The 19993-nt window shown below is 40.8% G+C and overlaps 1 protein-coding gene across 1 annotated transcript in view; it reads left to right on the forward strand.

The window, feature by feature from the left end:
- SLC35F1 (solute carrier family 35 member F1) overlaps positions 1 to 19993 on the forward strand; it is a gene marked incomplete at both ends in the record, with an annotated part of 235947 nt that overhangs the window by 181252 nt on the left and 34702 nt on the right. Inside the window, one exon of the mRNA XM_080342199.1 lies at positions 7109 to 7236. Within this exon, the coding sequence (XP_080198325.1) occupies positions 7109 to 7236 (128 nt within the window). The remainder of the gene's footprint in view (positions 1 to 7108; positions 7237 to 19993) is intronic.

Here is a 19993-nt window from a genome sequence, read left to right on the forward strand (position 1 = left end):
TCACATCCTATGAGTATATCCCACCTCAGCAGCAGCACCACTGGTTGCAGGTTGCTTCAACACGCACGGCAACCTGGTTGTACGCTGTACGTCCACAGCAAGGGGGGTGATGGTTGCAGCTGCTGGCTTTGTTCAGTGGCCCAGTGATGGGCAGGACACGTGTACAATTCAGCCTGTGTCAGAGAAGAGGGGAGTTGTCCCCTGCCTAGGTCCCCTGTTAGTTTCTTCTCACCTCCCACAGGACTAACACTGATTTGGTCACAGACTGCCTGTGTACACATACACAGGCGTGTCGCAGGAAGAGCCAGAGGCCACGAATGCATTGCAAAGAGCAAGTTTTATTTTAGTTACCTCTCTACTGGGGGATCTCCAAAGTCGCACCTAAAGCTCCCTTGCAGAGGTAACACAAGTGGGGACGCAGGCTGGTGAGTTCAGCTGTGTTAAGATCATCACTGGGCCTGCTGAGCTCACCTGTATTTCAAGGCTTCAGGCAGGTGCAGCCTCCCACTCTATCTCGCAACAAAGCAGGAATCTCAGACATAGTGATAAGGTGCCTAGAGTTTCTCAGAGGCCTATGTTATCTAACACAGAGGTTCTATTCATCAAGCACACAAGGTCAGTAAAACAATTAGTGCGATGTATGTGCTTTTTCTACAGACAGGTGCAAGTCACTTGAGTGTATTTACATTTTACTAACCTCTTTGCCAAATCTTCTGCTACGTTCCCATATACTGCTCAAGGGGACAGTCTGAAAATTGATCTGAAAACCCAAAAATCTTTGTTTCTAGGTAGTTCTTTGCCCTGGTTCACTGTACTGTCCCACAAACACCAGTGCTGGCACAGGGCAAGTGGCAGGATCATGTGGCCAGCAGCTGGAGGGCACGGGAGCCACTTGTGGCAATGACTCTGGGCTGTTACATGGGCTGGGTGTCTGTGGATTACCCAGTTTTCCCACCAAGGGAGAGGAAGCAGAAGGGAGCTGTGGATAAGATCAGCTTGGATAAGATCAGGTGTTCTGAGGAGGCAAAAGGAGCTGAGGTTATCTAGTGTTCCAAAAGGCTTACTGAAAACACGGTATAGGACAAAAGCAGTGCAGCCTATAAGCAGTTACCCATAAGGCAAGCAGAGTATATTCAAGTGTTTTGTGAAGCCAGACTGGAGAAACATTCCTGTAAGAGAGCATTTTCTCGACTGCATAAATAATTAAGCAGTGGTGGTGTTTTGCCTTTAGGCAACAGTATTACCATAAAGTAGTCATCAGTAATACAAAAAGGTATAAGGAAATAAGAAACCACTCTGGGTCAAGGATTTAAAGTCACACAGAAGAGGTACAGTTCTTTTGAGCTTGGTGGAGAGCTCAAACCCATCTACCACAGGCTTTAGGTCCCCTGAACCAGCAACTTGACCAAGCAGGAGACAAGCAAGGTTTTATTTTTCAGGCTTGGGAGCCTCTTGGCATAGTAATACGGAGACAATCTGTGTTACCCGTACATGGTATTACCCCATTTGACTGCCTCCTCCTCCTGGTCTTGTGGGGCTAGATGACTACAAAATCTACAGAGAAGCTGTGTTGTTACTGGTGAAGTTGTTTATCTGCAAGACTTATAGAATGTGTGAAAATTGGAAGAGAAACAATTATTCTGTAATTGTGCTTTGTAACCGAGATTCATTTTCAAATAAAGGGATAATAAGTAAATTCTGGTCAAATCTTCATCCTCTGAGAGGCTTTTGCCTCTTTACCATGTAGCACTTGACTCTGACTCTCCTGTGAGGGTCACAGAGGAGCAGTGTGGCCGGCAGCTCTCCCTCTGTGCTGCCTCCTGCCCACATGGAGATCTCCTCTGCTCTGCTCTATGCTGCAAAGCACGAGAGCGCAGCCCCTCTGAGCTTGATCTAAAGAACAGGTTGTTATCTGAATTAAAAGGGGGAGTCTGCAGCAGATGAAAGAGAAGCAATAGGCTTCTCTTCTGGTCTAGCAGTGCTGTTATTCTACCTGTGTCCCAAGCATGTATACAAATAATTCTGAATTTGCTGTCTTAATAGCTGTTGGGTTTCTCTTATTGTACCTGTGTGGCTGTATGGGTGAATGTGAAAAGGGTTTTGCACATGTATATATGCATTTTTGGTAGACACTGCACAGCTAAAGTATCTTTTAATTTTCTCTCTAATTTATTTTTAATTTTGTAACCCCCCATGGGTAAATCCTTGTTATATGATGTAAAATCATCTCTTCTACAAAGCGACTTATTTGTTGATTTTTAATTTGAGCTGGCAGAGACAAAACTGTAGGGTTTTTTTCTAAACACTGAGAGCTTCTCTGTGTATACAACTGTCAAGTGTGTGTCTCGCTGCAAAATTAGGAAAAAATCTAAAATATATACCTATCTTTCTAGAAAGGGTAAAGAGAGGGGGTTTGTAATTCTCAGTGTTAACAATACGTTAGACTTCTGAATCTTAAAATATTCTTAATGTAGACTTAAAAGCAAATTGGATATTATATTTGAATTAGACTCAATATGAGGGCTTACATTTTTGAAAGCTCAAGTGCTGACAGGAGTTAGGGTTTGGTTTTATTTTTTGAAAGGGGATCTCTATCAAAAGATGGCACTGTCTGAAGCTGACATTACTCTGTGCACTCAAGTGCATGTTCACCAACATCAGTATGTGCTGTTGGCTCACTGAAAATGTTGCCTTTAACCTAACATGCACACTTTCTGGTGTAGTATTTGTTTATATTACTGGCTGGAAGCCTTAGTCACAGTTCTATTGAGATAACAACAAAAATACACAATCTGACATAATCTCTCTTCCCTTTACGTTCAGGAGGAGAGTTGTTTATTTTCAAAACAGTGGTTATGTTGTTCTACATAATTCATCTGGGATATGTTAGGTGAAAAATGCTTTAAAAATGCCTTGCCAGCTGGTTCCAGTTTAGGCATCTACATTTGGTCCTTCTGGCCTACAATGCTTACAACTCAAAAGACCTGAATAATTTGGTTTGAGTTGTCATCAAGGAAATGATGACAAAAATGATTATCAAAAGCCCAGATAGCCTTTTGTTGTTGTTGTTTTAATTAAATCAAAGACTCATTTAGGTTGTAAAAGACTTTTAAGATCATGGAGTTCAACCATAAACCTAACACTTCCAAGTCCACCAATAAACCATGTCCCTAAGTGCCATGTCTACACCTCCAGAGACAGTGGCACAACCACTTCCCTGGGTAGCCTGTTCCAGTCCTTCACTACCCTTTCAGTGAAGAAATTTTTCCTAATATCCCATCTAAACCTCCCCTGGCACAACTTGAGGCTATTTCTTCTTATCCTATCAATAGTTATTCATTAATACAGCGCAATTAGAAGACATTTTTCTTCTATAAGCCACCGATTTAAGGCCTGTTCCTTGATATTATTGTTTCTTGAATGAAATTATCCCATCACTTGTTACTTGGGAAAAGAGACCGACACCCACATATTTTTTTTTTTCCTCCACTTTGTTTTTGTGCAAAGGTGATGTTTATTTTTATTCAGGATGTAGAGTTTTGAATGAAGCTCTTGATTACTTCTGCTTCTCATTTTAGTCTTCCCAAGTTAAGTCCAGGCTTCCCACTTATCTCCCTAACTCCCATGTCCCTTCTCCTTGTTGTCTGAATTCACTGAAGACGCTATCTGTGACTGCTGACCAGAGGTCCTCTCCTGCTGGCAGCCCATGCCTTCTCCAGGCTGTCTTCCACCGTTGCTTTCTACTGGGTCATTCTTCTGTGACATTTGAATGTGGTGGCTTTATTTCAGCCCCATTTCAAAACTGGGACTCCACCAGTCTCTCCCTTGGTTTCTTCATAGCATTGTACTAACTCTCACTGAGGATGATTATCATCTTTCTCCTGCCCTTCCCCCCAGAAAGTCTCCCACTTCAGGAGCAATTCATTATCTTCTATGAATTGTGATGACAATGCCAAAGAAATGGAGAGTGGTAAAGAAAGAACAGTCCCCAGATTAACAGTGTTAAACATGCATTGCTTTTCGCTCACATATCCCTCAAATGGGGTCCATCAGCACTGGTGATGCTTGTATATCTGCAGAACTGATATGTTAATGATAAACAATAATAATAATGTGGGCAGAGGGGCCTGGTCAAAAGCCAGACCTTTCTTACATCCTGAGTAACAGGAGGTGTAGTGAGTGGAAGCGAAGACTAAGTATGTGCCACAGAGAAAGGTGCAGCTGCTGCACAAGACTTTTTTTCCAGGAGCAAATTCTTTGTTTTATTTCAGTCATGCTGAAAGCTTCTACATCTCTCTGCTTTCCACTGAGCAAGGCAAAGACACCTGCTGTGAAGCTAAACCAATGTTCATCAGAGCTGCACGGGGCCTGCATAAATTAATTTTGGTGTTGCTTTTTGCTCTACCTCGCTTTCTCAGCTGAACCTAATATTTTGATGTTTAGAACATCTCAGTGCTGCAAATCAAAGATAAAATACCACTTGCCAAATATTTTTCTCATTTCTGTCAGTAGCAAAGAAAGGATTCAGAAAGCAAAAGAGAGAACTGTGTATGTCAGTTAAAACCGTAGAAGATTTAATTTCCATTTCTGGAAATTCTGACTTTACCCATTAGCCAGAAGTCATCACCATACATTAGTTTTTAAAGCTAACTTATTTGGCCACGTCTGAGCAGTGCAGTGCTCTGTGGTTGGAAACTGAAGCTGGAGAAAGCAAGCACCAGCAAACCAAAGGCACCAGAAGAGTCCTCAAGCTGTATCCATAATCCTTGTTCAGGCAAACCAATTCCAGCGCAGTTCTTGAGCCTGCTGCTTCTTTCTGCTCTGTCGGTACCACCAAGGTCCTTCTGTAACAAAAACAGATCCAGGTGAGATTTTCACTGCTGGAATAGAGACTGCAGCTTATGTCTTTGATTTTTAAGATTTCTCTTTACAATTAAAATGAAAAATCACTCTGAAATGTTAACCATGCCATTCCATTGCATTGATGTTTTCCATTTGATGTTTTAAAGGTATTATTTGGGCAACATAAAAACTAGAGATCGGGCTTCAGTACCTGGAAGGAATCTATCTATGTGTTTTACCTTTATTTTAGTAGGAATTATGACATCTAATCTCAAATGCTCTTTTAAAAATACCTCCCTAAATGTATTAAAAAACAAGATCTAAAATATTGCTCTTTCTATATGTGCAAATCATCATAACAAATACATAAATGTAGTCATAATTCATGTCTGAAGGGTGGGATTTTGTTTTTTGTGAGTTCTCCTGTGAGCTGGTGGCAAAAGGAAAGCATGGTATGGTTGAAGGTACTGACTCCATATTTAGTTTCTTGAGTAATTAGCCTACTCACCATCTTGTTCCTGCTATTCTTCTGCTGCTTACTGAAAGAAAGAGAAAGAAATAGAAGTAGAAATAATAGAAATAGGGAAAGGGAAAGGAAGGGAAGGGAAGGGAAGGGAAGGGAAGGGAAGGAAAGGAAAGGAAAGGAAAGGAAAGGAAAGGAAAGGAAAGGAAAGGAAAGGAAAGGAAAGGAAAGGAAAGGAAAGGAAAGGAAAGGAAAGGAAAAAGGAAGGAAGGAAAGGAAAGTTTTGCAGTCAGTGTCATTGTCACTGTAACGAAGAATTAGGTTCTTGCCTAATAATATCCTACTGGAAGTGTATGTGTTCATCTGTTAATCAGCAAATATCAAAATATTTGGGTGCTTTGTTCAAGTAAATATGCATTCAAGTGACTCAGTGGGGCAAATATTTAATGTCTACGGTTTCTGAATCGACTTCTGAAGTAATTATCCATTTTTCTGTGATTGCACTTTATAAGAGATGAGATAGTCCTATGCTATTTCTGCAATTTCTGATGGTATGGCAGCACATATATCACTGTGTCGGTTGGAACCAGAGAGCGAGCACACTTGTGATGATGGAAAACGATGAGGGAGAATTGGGAAGCCTGAGCAAGTCTTGGTGACAATTGACGATGGTGTTCCTTTTCTTCTGTATTTTCCAACACTCATTTCAATGATGACAGGCACTTAGAAAGGCTTCAGGAACATGAACATGGGGTGTTTTTTTAAAAAAACTTTCAAGACAATTCAAATTAAATTCGTAGTACTTTGGCAGTACAAGTCAACCCTACTTAGATCCCTGTTCTGGCTACAGACTCTTAAAGACCTCCAGTTGTACTGTGTTCAGTCTCAGTTGGTTTGCTGGCCCCTATCACAGTGGGGTCCCATCACGTGTGGAGTTTACTGTAATGCAAATAAGTAACAGGTCTGCCCACCCTCACTAATGAGCTGGTTTCTTTTGAACGGAGAACAATAATAATCCCTAGCCTAGCATGAGGAATTCTTTGACCTTTTGAAAGTTGTGGGTTTGATCTGCAGGCGGTATTGTACTGTCAGTCTTCACATGGTGGAAATTAAGTACTGTGTGATTGACAGGGCTCCCTCAGAAGGCAGCAAGCCTCCTGCTTCAGAAATCAATCCTGGGAGCAGAGCAACCTGTCACACAGTGTCTGTTTGTCTCAGTACAGCTTTTCTCTAAACAAGTCTGATATTTTGAACCTCTAGGTTTGTAATAACCATCCTCACAACAAGATCTGTAATCTGTCCAAAGGTGATGCTGTCACACTCCTGCTCTAATATTCCATCATATTTGCAAATACTGGTAATCTCCCACTCTGGCAAAACCCTCTTGTATCATGTATGATACAACATTTATCAGTATGTATGGAAAGTATAAATGTATGTAATAAACTGCTCCATTCTTTAGCATTTTATATGTCTCTCTATATATGTGTATATATAAAAGTAAAACTAAGAACACATTTACAGTCTGTCCAAGCTGCACTTGTTTATCCCAACATTGTTTATATTTCAAGTGAAGTGACAAGCTGATCCTCACTTATTACTTCTCCAAGCTGGCTGGTTTAATATCTGCGAGACCAACAGGGTATGTTGGTTTTCACCTCCTTGCAGTACCTCTTTATATATGGTGCTTTTCAACTGCATATTGTAAATGCAAAAGATCTTCTAGATAATTTCTCCTGACAGGCAGGTGTTGTGTGCATGTAAACCTAACTCTTACATAATTCTTCTGTTTTGTTATCACAGGAGAAGAAAACTTGCTGGCAATCTTGAAAAGGAGATGGTGGAAGTACATGATCCTGGGGATAATAGATATAGAAGCCAATTACCTGGTAGTCAAAGCTTATCAATACACCACTCTTACTAGTGTACAGGTAAGGATTCAAAGGATTTTCCCTTTTGAGGTAAGGTAATAGGCCCAATGGAGTCAGTGATGCAGTGTCCATTGGCTTCATTGCACTAGTAAATAGTTGCTGCCTTTGTCTTCTGTGTACTTTTTAATACTGTATCATAAGACACATTTTTTCTTATTGGACTATTTTTATTAATCAATATTTTTCAAACTGTACAAAAGCATACGGACTTTCATTTTATTATTATTTATTTCACTTTGTTTTCCTTTGCTAAACCATTCATAATCACATTTTTTGCATTATCTGCTTGATTTGGCCCTTTAATGAAAATATATTCAGATGGACTGAAATGTTTTTCTTACTTTATATTGTGTGCAAATAAATGAGCACTTAGATTTGAGTGCAAAAGTTGTCTGGTGGGTTTACCCTGGCTGGACACCAGGGGCCCACCAGAGCCATTTGATCACTCCCCTCCTCATCTGGACAGGGGAGACAAAATATAACAAGAGGCTCATGGGTCTAGATAAGGACAGGGAGAGATCACTCATCAGCTACCATCATGGGTAAAACAGACTTGACTTGGGGAAGTTGGTTTAGTTTGTTACCAGTCAAATCAGAGTAGGATGATGAGAAATAAAACCAAATCTTAAAAACATCTTCCTCCCACCCTTCCCTTTTCCTGGGCTCAGCTTCACTCTCAGTTTCTCTGCCTCCTCCCACCAGCAGTGCAGGGGGATGGGGAATGGGTGTTGTGGTCATTTCATCACACGTTGTCTCTGCTGCTCCTTCCTCCTCATGGGAGCACTCCTCACACTCTTCCCCTGCTCCATGAGCTTCTCCAACATGAGTCCTTCCCACGGGCTACAGTTCTTCACTAACTGCTCCAGCGTGGGTCCCTTCCACAGCATACAGTCCTTCAGGAACAGACTGCTCCAGCGTGGGTCCCCCATGGTCCACAAGTCCTGCCAGCAAACCTGCTCCAGCCTAGCCTCCTCTATCCATGGGGCCACAGGTCCTGCTAATAATGTACTCCAGCTTGTGGTTCCCATGGGGTCACAGCCTCCTTCAGGCATCCGCCTGCTCCAGCATGGGGCCCTCCATGGGCTGCAGGTGGATCTCTGCTCCACCGTGGACCAACACGGGCTGCAGGGGGACAGTCAGCCTCACCATGGGCTACACCATGGGCTGCAGGGAATCTCTGCTCTGGCACCTGGAGCACCTCCTGCCATCCTTCTTCAATGACTTTGGTGTCTGAAGAGCTGTTTCTCTTGCATATTCTCACTCCTCTCTCCAGCTGCTGTTGTGCAGGGTTTTTTCGCCTTCTTATCTGTGTTGTCCCAGAGGCGCTACCACCGTCAGTGATGGGCTCGGCCTTGGCCAGCAGTGGGTCCATCTTGGAGCTGGCTGGCACTGGCTTTATTGGACATGGGAGAAGCTTCTAGCAGCTTCTCACAGAAGCCACCCCTGTAGCTCTCCCCTGCCAAAATCTTGCCATGTAAACCCAATACAGGATTTTTAAATAGATCTGAGTGCAGAAGTTGTTATTAAGTAAAATGAATGTAGTTACAATGAAGTCTTACTTCAGTGCAAGTAGTTAGATGTGTTATGTTTTATAACAACTTAGCTACAGCTATTGAATAGTGTACTCTCCCTTAAAAAAATCGTATGTGCAGTGAACAAAAGTTAGGATAGCGATTTCTCCAAAGATCCAACTTGTATATTTTAAATGCAAACACTCTTCCTATTGAAGTTGAAAATTTAATAATAGAAACATTTTTAAGAGACTGGGAATTGTCTGTCTTGGGAAATCATTGCGTACTTCCTTGCTTGTTGTTCTAAAACAAACCTACTCCCTTTTTACATTATCTCTAAATAACTGGGCAACACTAGGTAGTGTTCAGTGTATTTTACACTTTATTTACCTGAAGTTTGCTTTAGAGACAGTGAAATAGAGGACCATCAGATAATGTTCTGCAGAATCAAAGCTAATTAGGAATATACTTCATCCGTAGTTGAAGAGTGATATTGAAAAACACTGAGCTTGTTTAGCTGAATAAGAAGCAAAAATAGAAGAAAACCATGAATTCAAGGAATCTGAATGTGAAGTTTATGTTAAATGTTCACAAATGCCTCAGCCATCAGAATGTTGGTTTGAGAATTCTTTGAAACGTGCCCAGGCAATGTAATATTCTTCAACACTTTTTCCAAATCAGATTACTGAGTACAGTGTAAAGCATAAATCCATACTGTCTGATTTTATAGCTACTGAAAGTGTTGAAGAGAAAAGCAAAAACTGAACTGCTTCTTTTGTATGTTCACTCATAGCAAGCAGGAATAGCAGACTGAACAAGACAATCCAGGTCATTAAATCTCATCTTCCACAGCCACCAAGCAGCACGTTTCAGAGGTTCATCTGGCTGGACCCAGGACACAACAGTTCCAGAAGGTGCAAAACCTCCCACTCTTCTGCAACGAGCATGGCCTTTAGTGTAGGACAGGAGTGTCAAAGTCATTTTCACCAGGAGCCACAGCAGCCTCGTGATTGCTTTCAAAGGGCTAAATGTAATTTTAGGACCATAAAAATGTAACTACTCCTGCATTTATACAGTCCTAAAATTACATTTGTCCCTTTGAAGGCAACCACGAGGCTCCTGTGGCCCCTGGTGAAAATGAGTTTGGCACCCCTGGTATAGGAGATCAAAAACTACAGCATGAGGAGGAAGCAGGCGGGATTGTTCAAGGGCATTGCCGGTGTCTCAGCGGGGAATTTGTTAGCTGAAATGAGCCTTTTTAGACTGAGAGAGAGAGGAAGGGTGGAACAGGAGAACTGTCATAGGGCACAGACCGTGTCATGTCTATTTTAGACCTCTTCCACATCAATATTACAACATAGTTCAGGTCTCTTTTCCGTGCAGCTTGAAAGAAGGAAGAGGTAGAAGCTCAAATGCTGTCAAGCTTTTTTCCAGGAGTGGAATGAATGCAGTTGTCACCTTTTCCAGTAATTGTCCTGGATTTCTCAGATACATGTGGAATAACTGGAAATACCTGCTGCATTTTAAATTCATGCCTTCAGTTGAATGAGATTCTAAGTGTAGACAAGCCCAAAGATACAGTGAGAATGGGATGAGGATGAGGTAATGCATTAAGATGTTGAATCAAATGACACATTTTATGAAACGTAGCCAAACATCCTATTTCATTTAAAAATGAAACAGAAGCAGCTCAGGGGATTATTCAGCCTGAAACAGTGTTGGTCAAAGTGTGTAACAGTATGAAATGAAGACTGAAGAAATGGAAATTAAAAGATGAAAAAAGCAAGCTTTTCCTAGAATCTGATTTCTGAAGAAGCAAACAGGTCCAGTCTTTCAGGAGCATTATCTGAAAGGCCTGATCCTGCAAGAGCACTACCTGTGAGGCTATAAATCCTCACTGGCGTGTAGCAAGAAGTGTTCAAATCCTTTCAGAATATAGACCTGAGAAACCATTGCTACCTACCACAAATCCGCACAGCTTTGACTGAAGGCTGTGGGAGCTGTGCTGATGTCCACGCTGACTGAGAATTGAGCCCCTTGAGTCAATTTTGGGGAAATTTATTCTCAAGAGGCTTTACACTAAGGCTTTTTTGATGTGAAGAATATAAGAGGTTTTGAAATTATCACTTCAGTAAATGAAAAATCTTGCAGTATTTTTATAGTGGTGGTACATGGACCATTTCAGTAGAAAATCAGTTTTACAGTATATACTTTTTTTAACCCTGGTATCTCTACTCCGTTACGCAAAACTAACATGCAAGTGTACTGGGCTTGTGGTGCTTTTAGGCAAAAAAATTAAGCTGCTCACAGCAAAAAGCCAAAGTTTAAAGCTAAAAATATACCTTTATTGCAATTGATTTGCACTTCTGCTTCTACAAAAAGCCTCTAAGCAGCCAACAGCTTTGTTTCCCAAGGAGCTTTAAACTCTTAAGACTGTCAAAGTTTCTAGTTTAAGCTCTTTTTTTTCTGTTGTTTATTTGTTTTTTGTTTGTTTTGGTTTTTTTGTTTGATTGGTTTTTGTAATTGACATAATCTCATCATGGTTCCAGGAAAAGACTGACAATGGTGCCCTACTTTTCACCACTGTTTCACACCCAAGTCTTTCCTATATTTTTCTTTAAAAATCCATTTTGGTTTTGGTCTTGGAAAACAGAATTTTCTTATAAACCTTCCTATATGTCATTCACTGGATGCCTTCACAACTACAGCGAATGAGGATATACACAGGCATAAATCAGAGATTAATATAGTACCTAACCCTTACTTTTGGACGGGCTTCTGATTATTTCAAATCCTCATGTACTCTGTAGTTGCTGTCTGAGAATGTGGCACTCAGTTCCATCACAAGATGAAAAACAAAAACACAACCAATAATGATAAACAACTAAAAATAAAAGACCCTCCCTTATAAACTAGTTGACATTAAAAAAAAAAAAAAGATTGAAAACCAATGCACTGTTTATGTTTCAGACATCAAGGTGTAAGCCAATTGCTAAGGCTGAAATCCAAGGTACCCTTTAGGTACATGCAGTGCAATCCACAGTAAACTACATTTAATAGAGCAATCCCAAGAAACCCACACCTTGCTCTCCACATACCTAAAATGTCATAGACATCTAACATTCCCTGGTCTATGTGTACTAAACTGCTCAGAGCATAATCCTGGGACATGAAAATGTGTGTTTTAACCTCTCAGGTTGCTACTTCTTCGGTACCTTTAAGTTCTGAAAGAACTTGCATGCCCAGAGCGCTTCTGTATTGATGGAGATGCCTAAACACTTGCCTCCATTTTAAAATTCAAAAGCTAAGTATTCCTATATCAAAGTACCCTGAAGAACCCAATTTGTTAGGTATGATCTTAGTATGCCTCAAGTGCTTACAGAAAGCCTGGAGTGCTTACCAAACTGCAAGGGTAGAGCCACCTTTTACATAAAGTCATAGCTGTTAAAATAGTAGACCGCAGAAGAGGCTTGAGTTAACCCCATCTTAGCTTCCCACAGCCATGAAAATGCTTGGGCCAGTAAGTGAAGACTGTTCCCTAGAGGGTACATTTAAAAATTGGGTATACACCAGGTAGAAGGCATAGTACTTTGTCACTGGATCAGTTTGATATCCAAAATGACTTATTTCCAGAAGTACCTGAGATCAGTCACACTTAATGCTCTCAGACATGTGTCCTGATTCCCAGATGGCCAAAATCTTGCAAAAAGATCTTTAGTTTCAATTTGATGTATTAGTCTAACTTGCACTAGGTTTTGCAGCCTTCTTGTGTGTCAACTGTACCCTGTTTCTCTCAAAATAAGACAAGTTCTTACATTAATTTTTGCTCCAAAACTGATTACTGTTTTACATGGATAGTTACCTGAACACTACTTAAATTGACTGTTTTTATGAACTGTAACTAGGGCTTATCTTTGGAGTAGGGCTTATATCTCATGCATCCTCAAAAATCCTGAAAAATCATGCTAGGGCTTATTTTTGGGGTCAGTCTTATTTTTGGGGAAACAGAGTAACAGGGGAGAAAGTGCATTAAACACTCCATTGTAGACTAGCACCCAATCCCATAAACTTTTTTTTTTAAACTCTGCACTTAACTTTCAGGGCTGCCTGTGGTAATGCTTTCTGTATTTATCCTAATGGTTTTAGAACAACCCTGGTGTAGGCCTGTGGAAGGTTTAATAACTATTCAAGAGGGATGTTTTAACTGCTCTTAAAGACACCTTTTACACAGCAGATAAAATTAGTTACCCCAGAGGGAATTAAAAGATTGTGAAGTTCTTGAAGTTATTTATGTCTAGGTATTTAATTTGTTTGAAACTGTGTTTTGACGTCAGCTTTCCTGTACTGCATTTACAGTTCAGTGCACACATACATTCTACCAAGCCCATAACATCTTCCACTAAGCCTGTTATGATGCCAGGGAAGCGCTTTCTCATCACACCGATCTGCGTTATGAGGCAGGCTGTCCTCTCCCTTCCCCCCACCTTGTCCCCATGTTCATTAGCTCACCTTTCTCCAATAGACCGTTCTGTCCATCTGCATGTTACCCTGTTGTGTTGCACTGTCTAGAGGTAAAATTATCCTTTTTCTGTGTTATGACATCACATAAAATCTGGAATATTTCTGCAGTGCCTTGCATAGTGGCACTGGAGAATATGCATACGATGTCACAAGAAATAAGATGCTGTCAAAGAGAGAGCTATGTTTCCAAATAGTGATTTATCTGGTAATTTATTCCTTGGGCAATCAAGCCTTTGATTGGCATGATGGAAACAAAGGTAGTAAAAGCTGGGATTTATAGACACTGAGAGACAGACAATAAAACTACGATGCTGATGTTCTCAGCTACTCTCAGATCACTGTGAGGCTCAGCAGTACATCATACTTCCAATTACCTCTGGCAGTTTTCATACCTCAACAACTGCCACCAGAAAAGGAAAGGAGTCAGCAGTAAGTGCTTACTATAGGAAAGCTGGATGGCAATAGACTTTGCTTTGTTCTTGGTCCCTATGGACTCAATGTATGTTGAGGTAGAAGGTTTGAGATCATTTTGAAGCAAATCTAGGAGGTGAGGAGGAGGGGACGTAGAGTATTGAAGTTGTTGATCCACCTTGTCCAGTGCCTGCTCACTTGGAATATCTCAAAAACAGAGATAAATTGTACTCCTTGCCTTCCTCCCCACATCTTATGCATGGAATACTGACCATACTTCCATGTTGTGCTTCAGGGCAGAGAGGCAATACTGCAATGTTCATAAGGTTTGCAGATCAGCATTGTGGAGAAGTGCTGCACACCATACATTTATACTGTGAGTCTGTGGGCTGTATCTTGCATCTGATTTATTATTGCACTTCGAGTTGCTGTTCTGACTTTTAGCTGTGTTACATATCATGATTCTGTGATTCTGTGGTTCACAGAGCAGCCTCTACGGTGTCCTTAGTTTCTCTACGTGAATTTGGAGTCAACTGAGCTCTCAGTCTCCAGAGCTCCTACCTCTAATGGCAAAATTACCCCGAGCCACATTTTTTACTAACATAAATATGCAAAATCTCATTGAGGTCTGTGGAGCTGTACCCCTTACAACAGCAGAGATTTTTGCATTCTGTGCCCATTTTGCATATTCTTACAGGTGAAATGCAAAACCAGAGGTTTTTCTGCAGGAAACATCCTGAGGTTGTTTTTCCGAAACCATAATCTAATCCCCTGCATAGTTTACAGCAGCAGCTGGTGACATGGAGGAGTTTCTGATAAGTAACTTTGAGAAAATGGTCTTCAAAGCCCATATCCAGTCATCTCACTTAGAAGCAAAACAGAAAATAGGGTGGGGGTTTTTCTGCAGAAACGTGTCACTGCTGGCAGAGCTGTCTGCTGTCTTAGAATGATCTTTTTTCTGACAGTACTATGTAAAATCAGAAGAGGAAGGCAATTAAAGGCTATTTCAGTGATCAGTTTGTTGGTAACTCTTCCTGGTATTTGAGCAGATCATGCACAGGCACAGCTGGATTGCATGTGACAAGGGGGGAGGATGAAGTGGTACATTGTAAGGTTGATTTTTTTGTTTCCTTTTTAAGACTTGAGATGTATTGGTAGCAAACTATGTCCACGGGTAGAGAGTTGAGAGCAGAGGAACTGTGGGATGGATGTGATCACCAACTTCCATTTAACATAACTTTAAAAAGTGACTCAATTCCTTCTATGTACACAGAAAGCTGAAGCTGTGATATTATTCATCTCGGGTGTTGGTGCGTTCAAGTCAGGTGGAGGTCAAAGTCTTTCAGCAGTGAAGGTTTTGAGGGAATTTCTGTGTCCTCAGGGAAAAAGAGAAAATCCTGAGAACAGATTAAAGGAATTGATGGGAACAGCTATAGAAACGTCAGTCATGTGGCTCCAAGACAAAAATTAGAGATCTCGTAGGCATAATACTGTTTTAAAGAGGATTCAGACTGGGAGCATTCTTCTGGCTTTTGTTTCTTCCATGTCATGGAAATGAAACTTTTTTTTTTAAACAAATGACATCACTAACTGATTCTTTTACCAGTCTCCCTACCTGGAGTAGCCTACATTTTGGATGGTGAAAAAATTACTAGCTTTTACAGTAATTCCTTGATTATATAGAAGCTGTGCAATGAAGTGATCAAGTTGTGATGAGATAGCTAACAGAAACACAAAAGGTAAAATTAATGCTGCTTTTTTTTATTTTAATTGCTTGAAATAATGCTGTCAGAAATGCTGGCAGCATCCACACCTTCCCTGTAGAAGGTTTCGGTCACAGGGCAGCGTGATCACGACGCAGTTCCCCTGGCAGCCGGCAGCCAGTTCCGTGAGGGTTCACATCGCGGCTGCTTTGGTACAGCTGAATCAAGTGTGTGCGGTGTTGTGAAGGTAGTGGGAAACTGGAATAGAAAGAGCCCTCAAATGGGCAGCAGACCCTTTCTTCCCTTGAAAAAAACAAAGCAAATGTCAGAAGGTGTGTTTCTTACTGGGTATAGCCTTTGTTGTTTTTGTAAACTTAGCAGTTTGCATGCTGAAATTCAGTAGCCATCACAGGTACAATGCTGGATGGGTACGACATGGATTCTACTGATCCCTCTGCTCTGGAGATGGGCTTAGTAGGGGGTGCAGCTGATTCTCTGCATGATTTGCTGGAGGGCAGCAGTAATGAGAAACCCCTAATGTGAAAAAAGGGGCTTATAACTGGGGGGTAAAAAAAACAATGAATGTTTAAAAAGGGAGATTCAGCTCAGCTCTTCCCATAGGGAGTTTGCTGACCAGCTTTTTTGGTTTTTTGATATTGCTGCAGATCAGCAGTTTACCCTCTGTGTTTCAGACCTTTCTTGTAAAGCTTGCCTGATCTCCTTTCCAATGACTAAGACTACATTCTTGCTGAATTTGTGAGATCAGAGAATGGATATTTACTGTTAGCAAGAGAGTATTTGTCTATTATTCACTAGTATAATAAAGTCAATGCAATTTAACAAACAAGTGATATGAGGAAATACATTTCAACATTGCGTGTCATCAACAGACTTAGAAGCAGTGTGATATCTTTTAGGGTTAAATAATAATCTTCAGTCTCTATGACAACACAGCACTTTTATAATAGAAATTAGTTTCTGGAGGAGGGTATATCAATAGTTTATACATTTTTGTATCCTGCCTTCTAAAGTAGCCCAATTCAGAGCTGTGACTGAAAAAAAACACAGACAAACATGTCAGCAACAAAGAACATGATCTGCACCACATACTCTTATCAGTTTTATTATCTTCCCATGGCAAAATACGAAATACATTTTCTTTTAGTTTAGTGAGATCTGAAAACTTCCGTAATTAACAGGAACATTGATTAAAATCAGGTTGCTTATTAATTTGGCATAATGTCAGGGTGTAGGCAGTACCTTTTGAATAAGCAATTAAAAAGAAGGAAAACATCGAAGATGTTTCTTAGGGAAATATTGGTAAACAACTGGCCTTTATGTACTATAAATGAAACTCAAGCTAAGCATAATTTATCTTTGTTATTGTAAAAACTTTATAGTCAGAAAAATTGCAATTAGGTATAATGTTTTTTTCCTGATAGCTGAAATAACTAATAACAAACGAAAGAAAGAAAGTAAAAATAAAAAAGAAAAACCAACACACAGAAGAAGGCTCTATTGCAGATCAGGTAATCCATAATCTCTTGTCTTTTGTCTGTAGAACATGTATGCATTTTTTTCTTCTAGTAGGCAGGTTTAATGAAAAAAAGAAAGGCAGAGCAAATTTAGCCCTGGAGAACTGAAATGTAAAGCAACACCTGAAAAACAGTATTAGCAATGTACATTAGGTTATCTTATTGCTTGTATTGTAATAACCTAATTTATTTCTGTCTACCCCATTGTTTAATTATACTAAGCACAATTCAAAAACTGTATAATGTCAGTGAACATTACCTACATTTAATGTTTACATCTATTGATGCTGCAATATTCCAAATAGCAATTTGCGGATTAGACCTTGGACTAACAGCCCCAAAAGAGTGTTTTCCAGCTGCTGTCAGCATTGTTTGTTTGTAGCAGGTTCTATTCATGCATCCCTTCATGTTAATGGTTAAAAGACACATCTTCACATACTGGAAAGCACAGATATGTTTAAATATTTATGGAATGAGAGGAATTTTTTAAATCTTCCTCTGAAAGATTGTTAGTAGGAATTTGCATCTTGAAGTAAACATGCTGCAGGTAAAAACAATTTTTATAACTGGCTATTGAATTCATGCTAGCACCCTAATATATCTCATATTCACAAGAAAATGTTCTTATTTGTGTGCTTAGCCAGGCGTAAGTAAAGCAGCCCTTGTCAGAGCTCCTGTCCCACAAAGAACATGCAGTGTCATGTCCTGTGTGTAGAGGTGGTTCCAGATGTTAGGGGTCAGAAGTATCCACTCTTGAGAGACAGTAGTTAGTGGCTGAAAGGTGACATTTTCATATTTTTAAATTTATTCTTAAACACTGAGTGAGTGACCGGAGCTCCTGATTTTGCAAAATCAAATAATTGATCCAGTAATGACTGAGGTTCACTCACCTTCACACAGAAAAGAAAAATGCATGCAGATGCTTACCATCTTACTTAACAAGTGGTTTCTTAAAACACCTCTGTGCTTAGCTGGTGCATAAGACTTTCTGCTCTGTCTTGGGCACAATTGTCTCTGGACAGTACATGTATGTATGGGGAAGAAGGTGCTCAAATCTTAAGTGTTTGCCTGAAGAAGGTGATGGCAGACTGTATTACCTCTGGCTGGCTCTATTTTACTCACATCCAGCTCAACTCAAGTGTAGGTTTGCCTCTGCTCCAGTGCAAAGTTAATTCAATTGGTATAACCTACTGGTCACTGGTGACTCCAGGACAATGTGGAAGGGAAGCTGTGTGCACTGAGCCAGGTAAAGGTGGCTCTTCCTGGTGGCAGATTTTGGTTGCTTTCTCCAAGGTGATACAGGTGCCTGCCCATGTGATCTTCTCCACGTTGTTTTGATGCCAACTACCAATTGTTAGACTCATAGAAAAGACCAGCTTGGAAGTGACCTCCAAAGATCATCTGGTCCAACCTTTTGTGGGAAAGGGATCCTAAATAAGATTGTCTAGCACCCTGTCCAGTTGCATCTTGATGATCTCCAGTGGTGGGGACTCTACCACGTCCCTGGGGAGGTTGTTCCAGTGATTGACTGTTCCCAGTATAAAACATTTCTTTCTTATATTGAGATGAAGCCTCTCCCAGTGCAACTTACACCCATTGCCCCTTGTCTTCTTCATGTAGCTTCTGGTGAAGAAAGAGCCTTCATCTTCTTTGTAGCCACACTTCAAGTAGTGGAAAACTGTGATGAGGTCAGAAAACTGTGAGTTAAGCTCACCTGTTCAGTACTGCACTGGAGGGTGGGATAGAGGCATTCACACCTTCAGGGATAGCTGTGAGCAATGTAAGGAGTAACTGTCTGTCTGCTGCTTGGCACCACCTTCCCTCCATCTTTAGCAGAGATGATGGGGTGCAGTGTGTGTCAATGCAGCTAATGATGAACACACATCCATCCTGCAGAGCTGTGACATGAGCTGTGGATTGAGAGGGCAGGTGTTGAGCTGTGTCCAGATCCGATAGGTTACAATGAAGAGTGAGCTTCCCTCAGATGTGCCACCTGTCGCTGGTATGTGCTAGGGATGTGTTGGCAAAGTACAGAAATCCACAGTGCATGAGAAATGTGCAGGGGATGTCATCCATGCAGCATTGACCATCTGTGCTGGCTAGGTGGGCCCTCTCCCTCCTTCCAGTGGCAGGAGAAGGCCATGTGCCACCTCACCTGCACCAAGTGCCAGGATTTAATGCATGTCCTCAGTAGTCCTAGTCCTGCCACCACCCCTCCCTGCCCCAAGAGCTGCCTTGCTCCCAGCAGCATGACTTCTGAAGTAGTTCTTGTGTAGGTGGTGTCTTGTATATGCATGTTTTTGCAAAGACTGGGCACTGAGTGTTGGCTGTGTCATATGCTGTTCAGGTTACAGACTCTTCAGAGGCCAAGCAGATGTCCCATGCAGACAAAGGAACTTATTGCAGTTCTTTCAGACCTTGTCCCTTTTTGTGTTCAGTCTGTGAAGGACAGTATTTTGAGGACTGCTGGAGAAAATTTTCACTTTAGAGAGGCTTGACCATGCCTTTTAGGTTATTAGCTTTCATTTTAAATCCAGACCCTGCTTTTAGCACCAACCTTTCCCATTTGTAATTTCACTCATCTGTTCTGCAGTTCTTTGGGACTGCTTGAGTCTCCCAAGAGGAGCGTGGTCCCGCTGTGGAACTGGTTCTCTTCCAAAGGCTTTTGCCACTCACGGTCTGGAGAATCTTTGAAATAGATGAGTTTCCACTGCACATTCTTGTTTTTCCAACAAGGTTTCAGGGAAATTATCCATAGTCCGAAAGTTGGCTTTTATATTTTTGCTGATCCCCCAAATTTAGTATTTATTACACAGGTATCTCACATGTAAAGGATAATTTATTAAGCACTGAAATCCTTGAAATCATAAAAAAAATAATGTTTTCTCTTCAGATAACACATAGACAAAAAGTTAAAAGGGATGTGATCATTATTTAATAATACTTAGTGTGCTTAGTGGTAAATCACACTGAGGAAGCAAGTAGGACATAATAGGCCCAAAGGGAAGAAAAAATAAATTGCATAATTTAAAATCGAGGTAACAACATCTGGAACAGTTTTCCAGGATTATGGACA

The sequence above is a fragment of the Nesoenas mayeri genome (genome assembly GCF_963082525.1).
Source record: "Nesoenas mayeri genome assembly, chromosome: 3".
NCBI classification, from domain to species: domain Eukaryota; kingdom Metazoa; phylum Chordata; class Aves; order Columbiformes; family Columbidae; genus Nesoenas; species Nesoenas mayeri.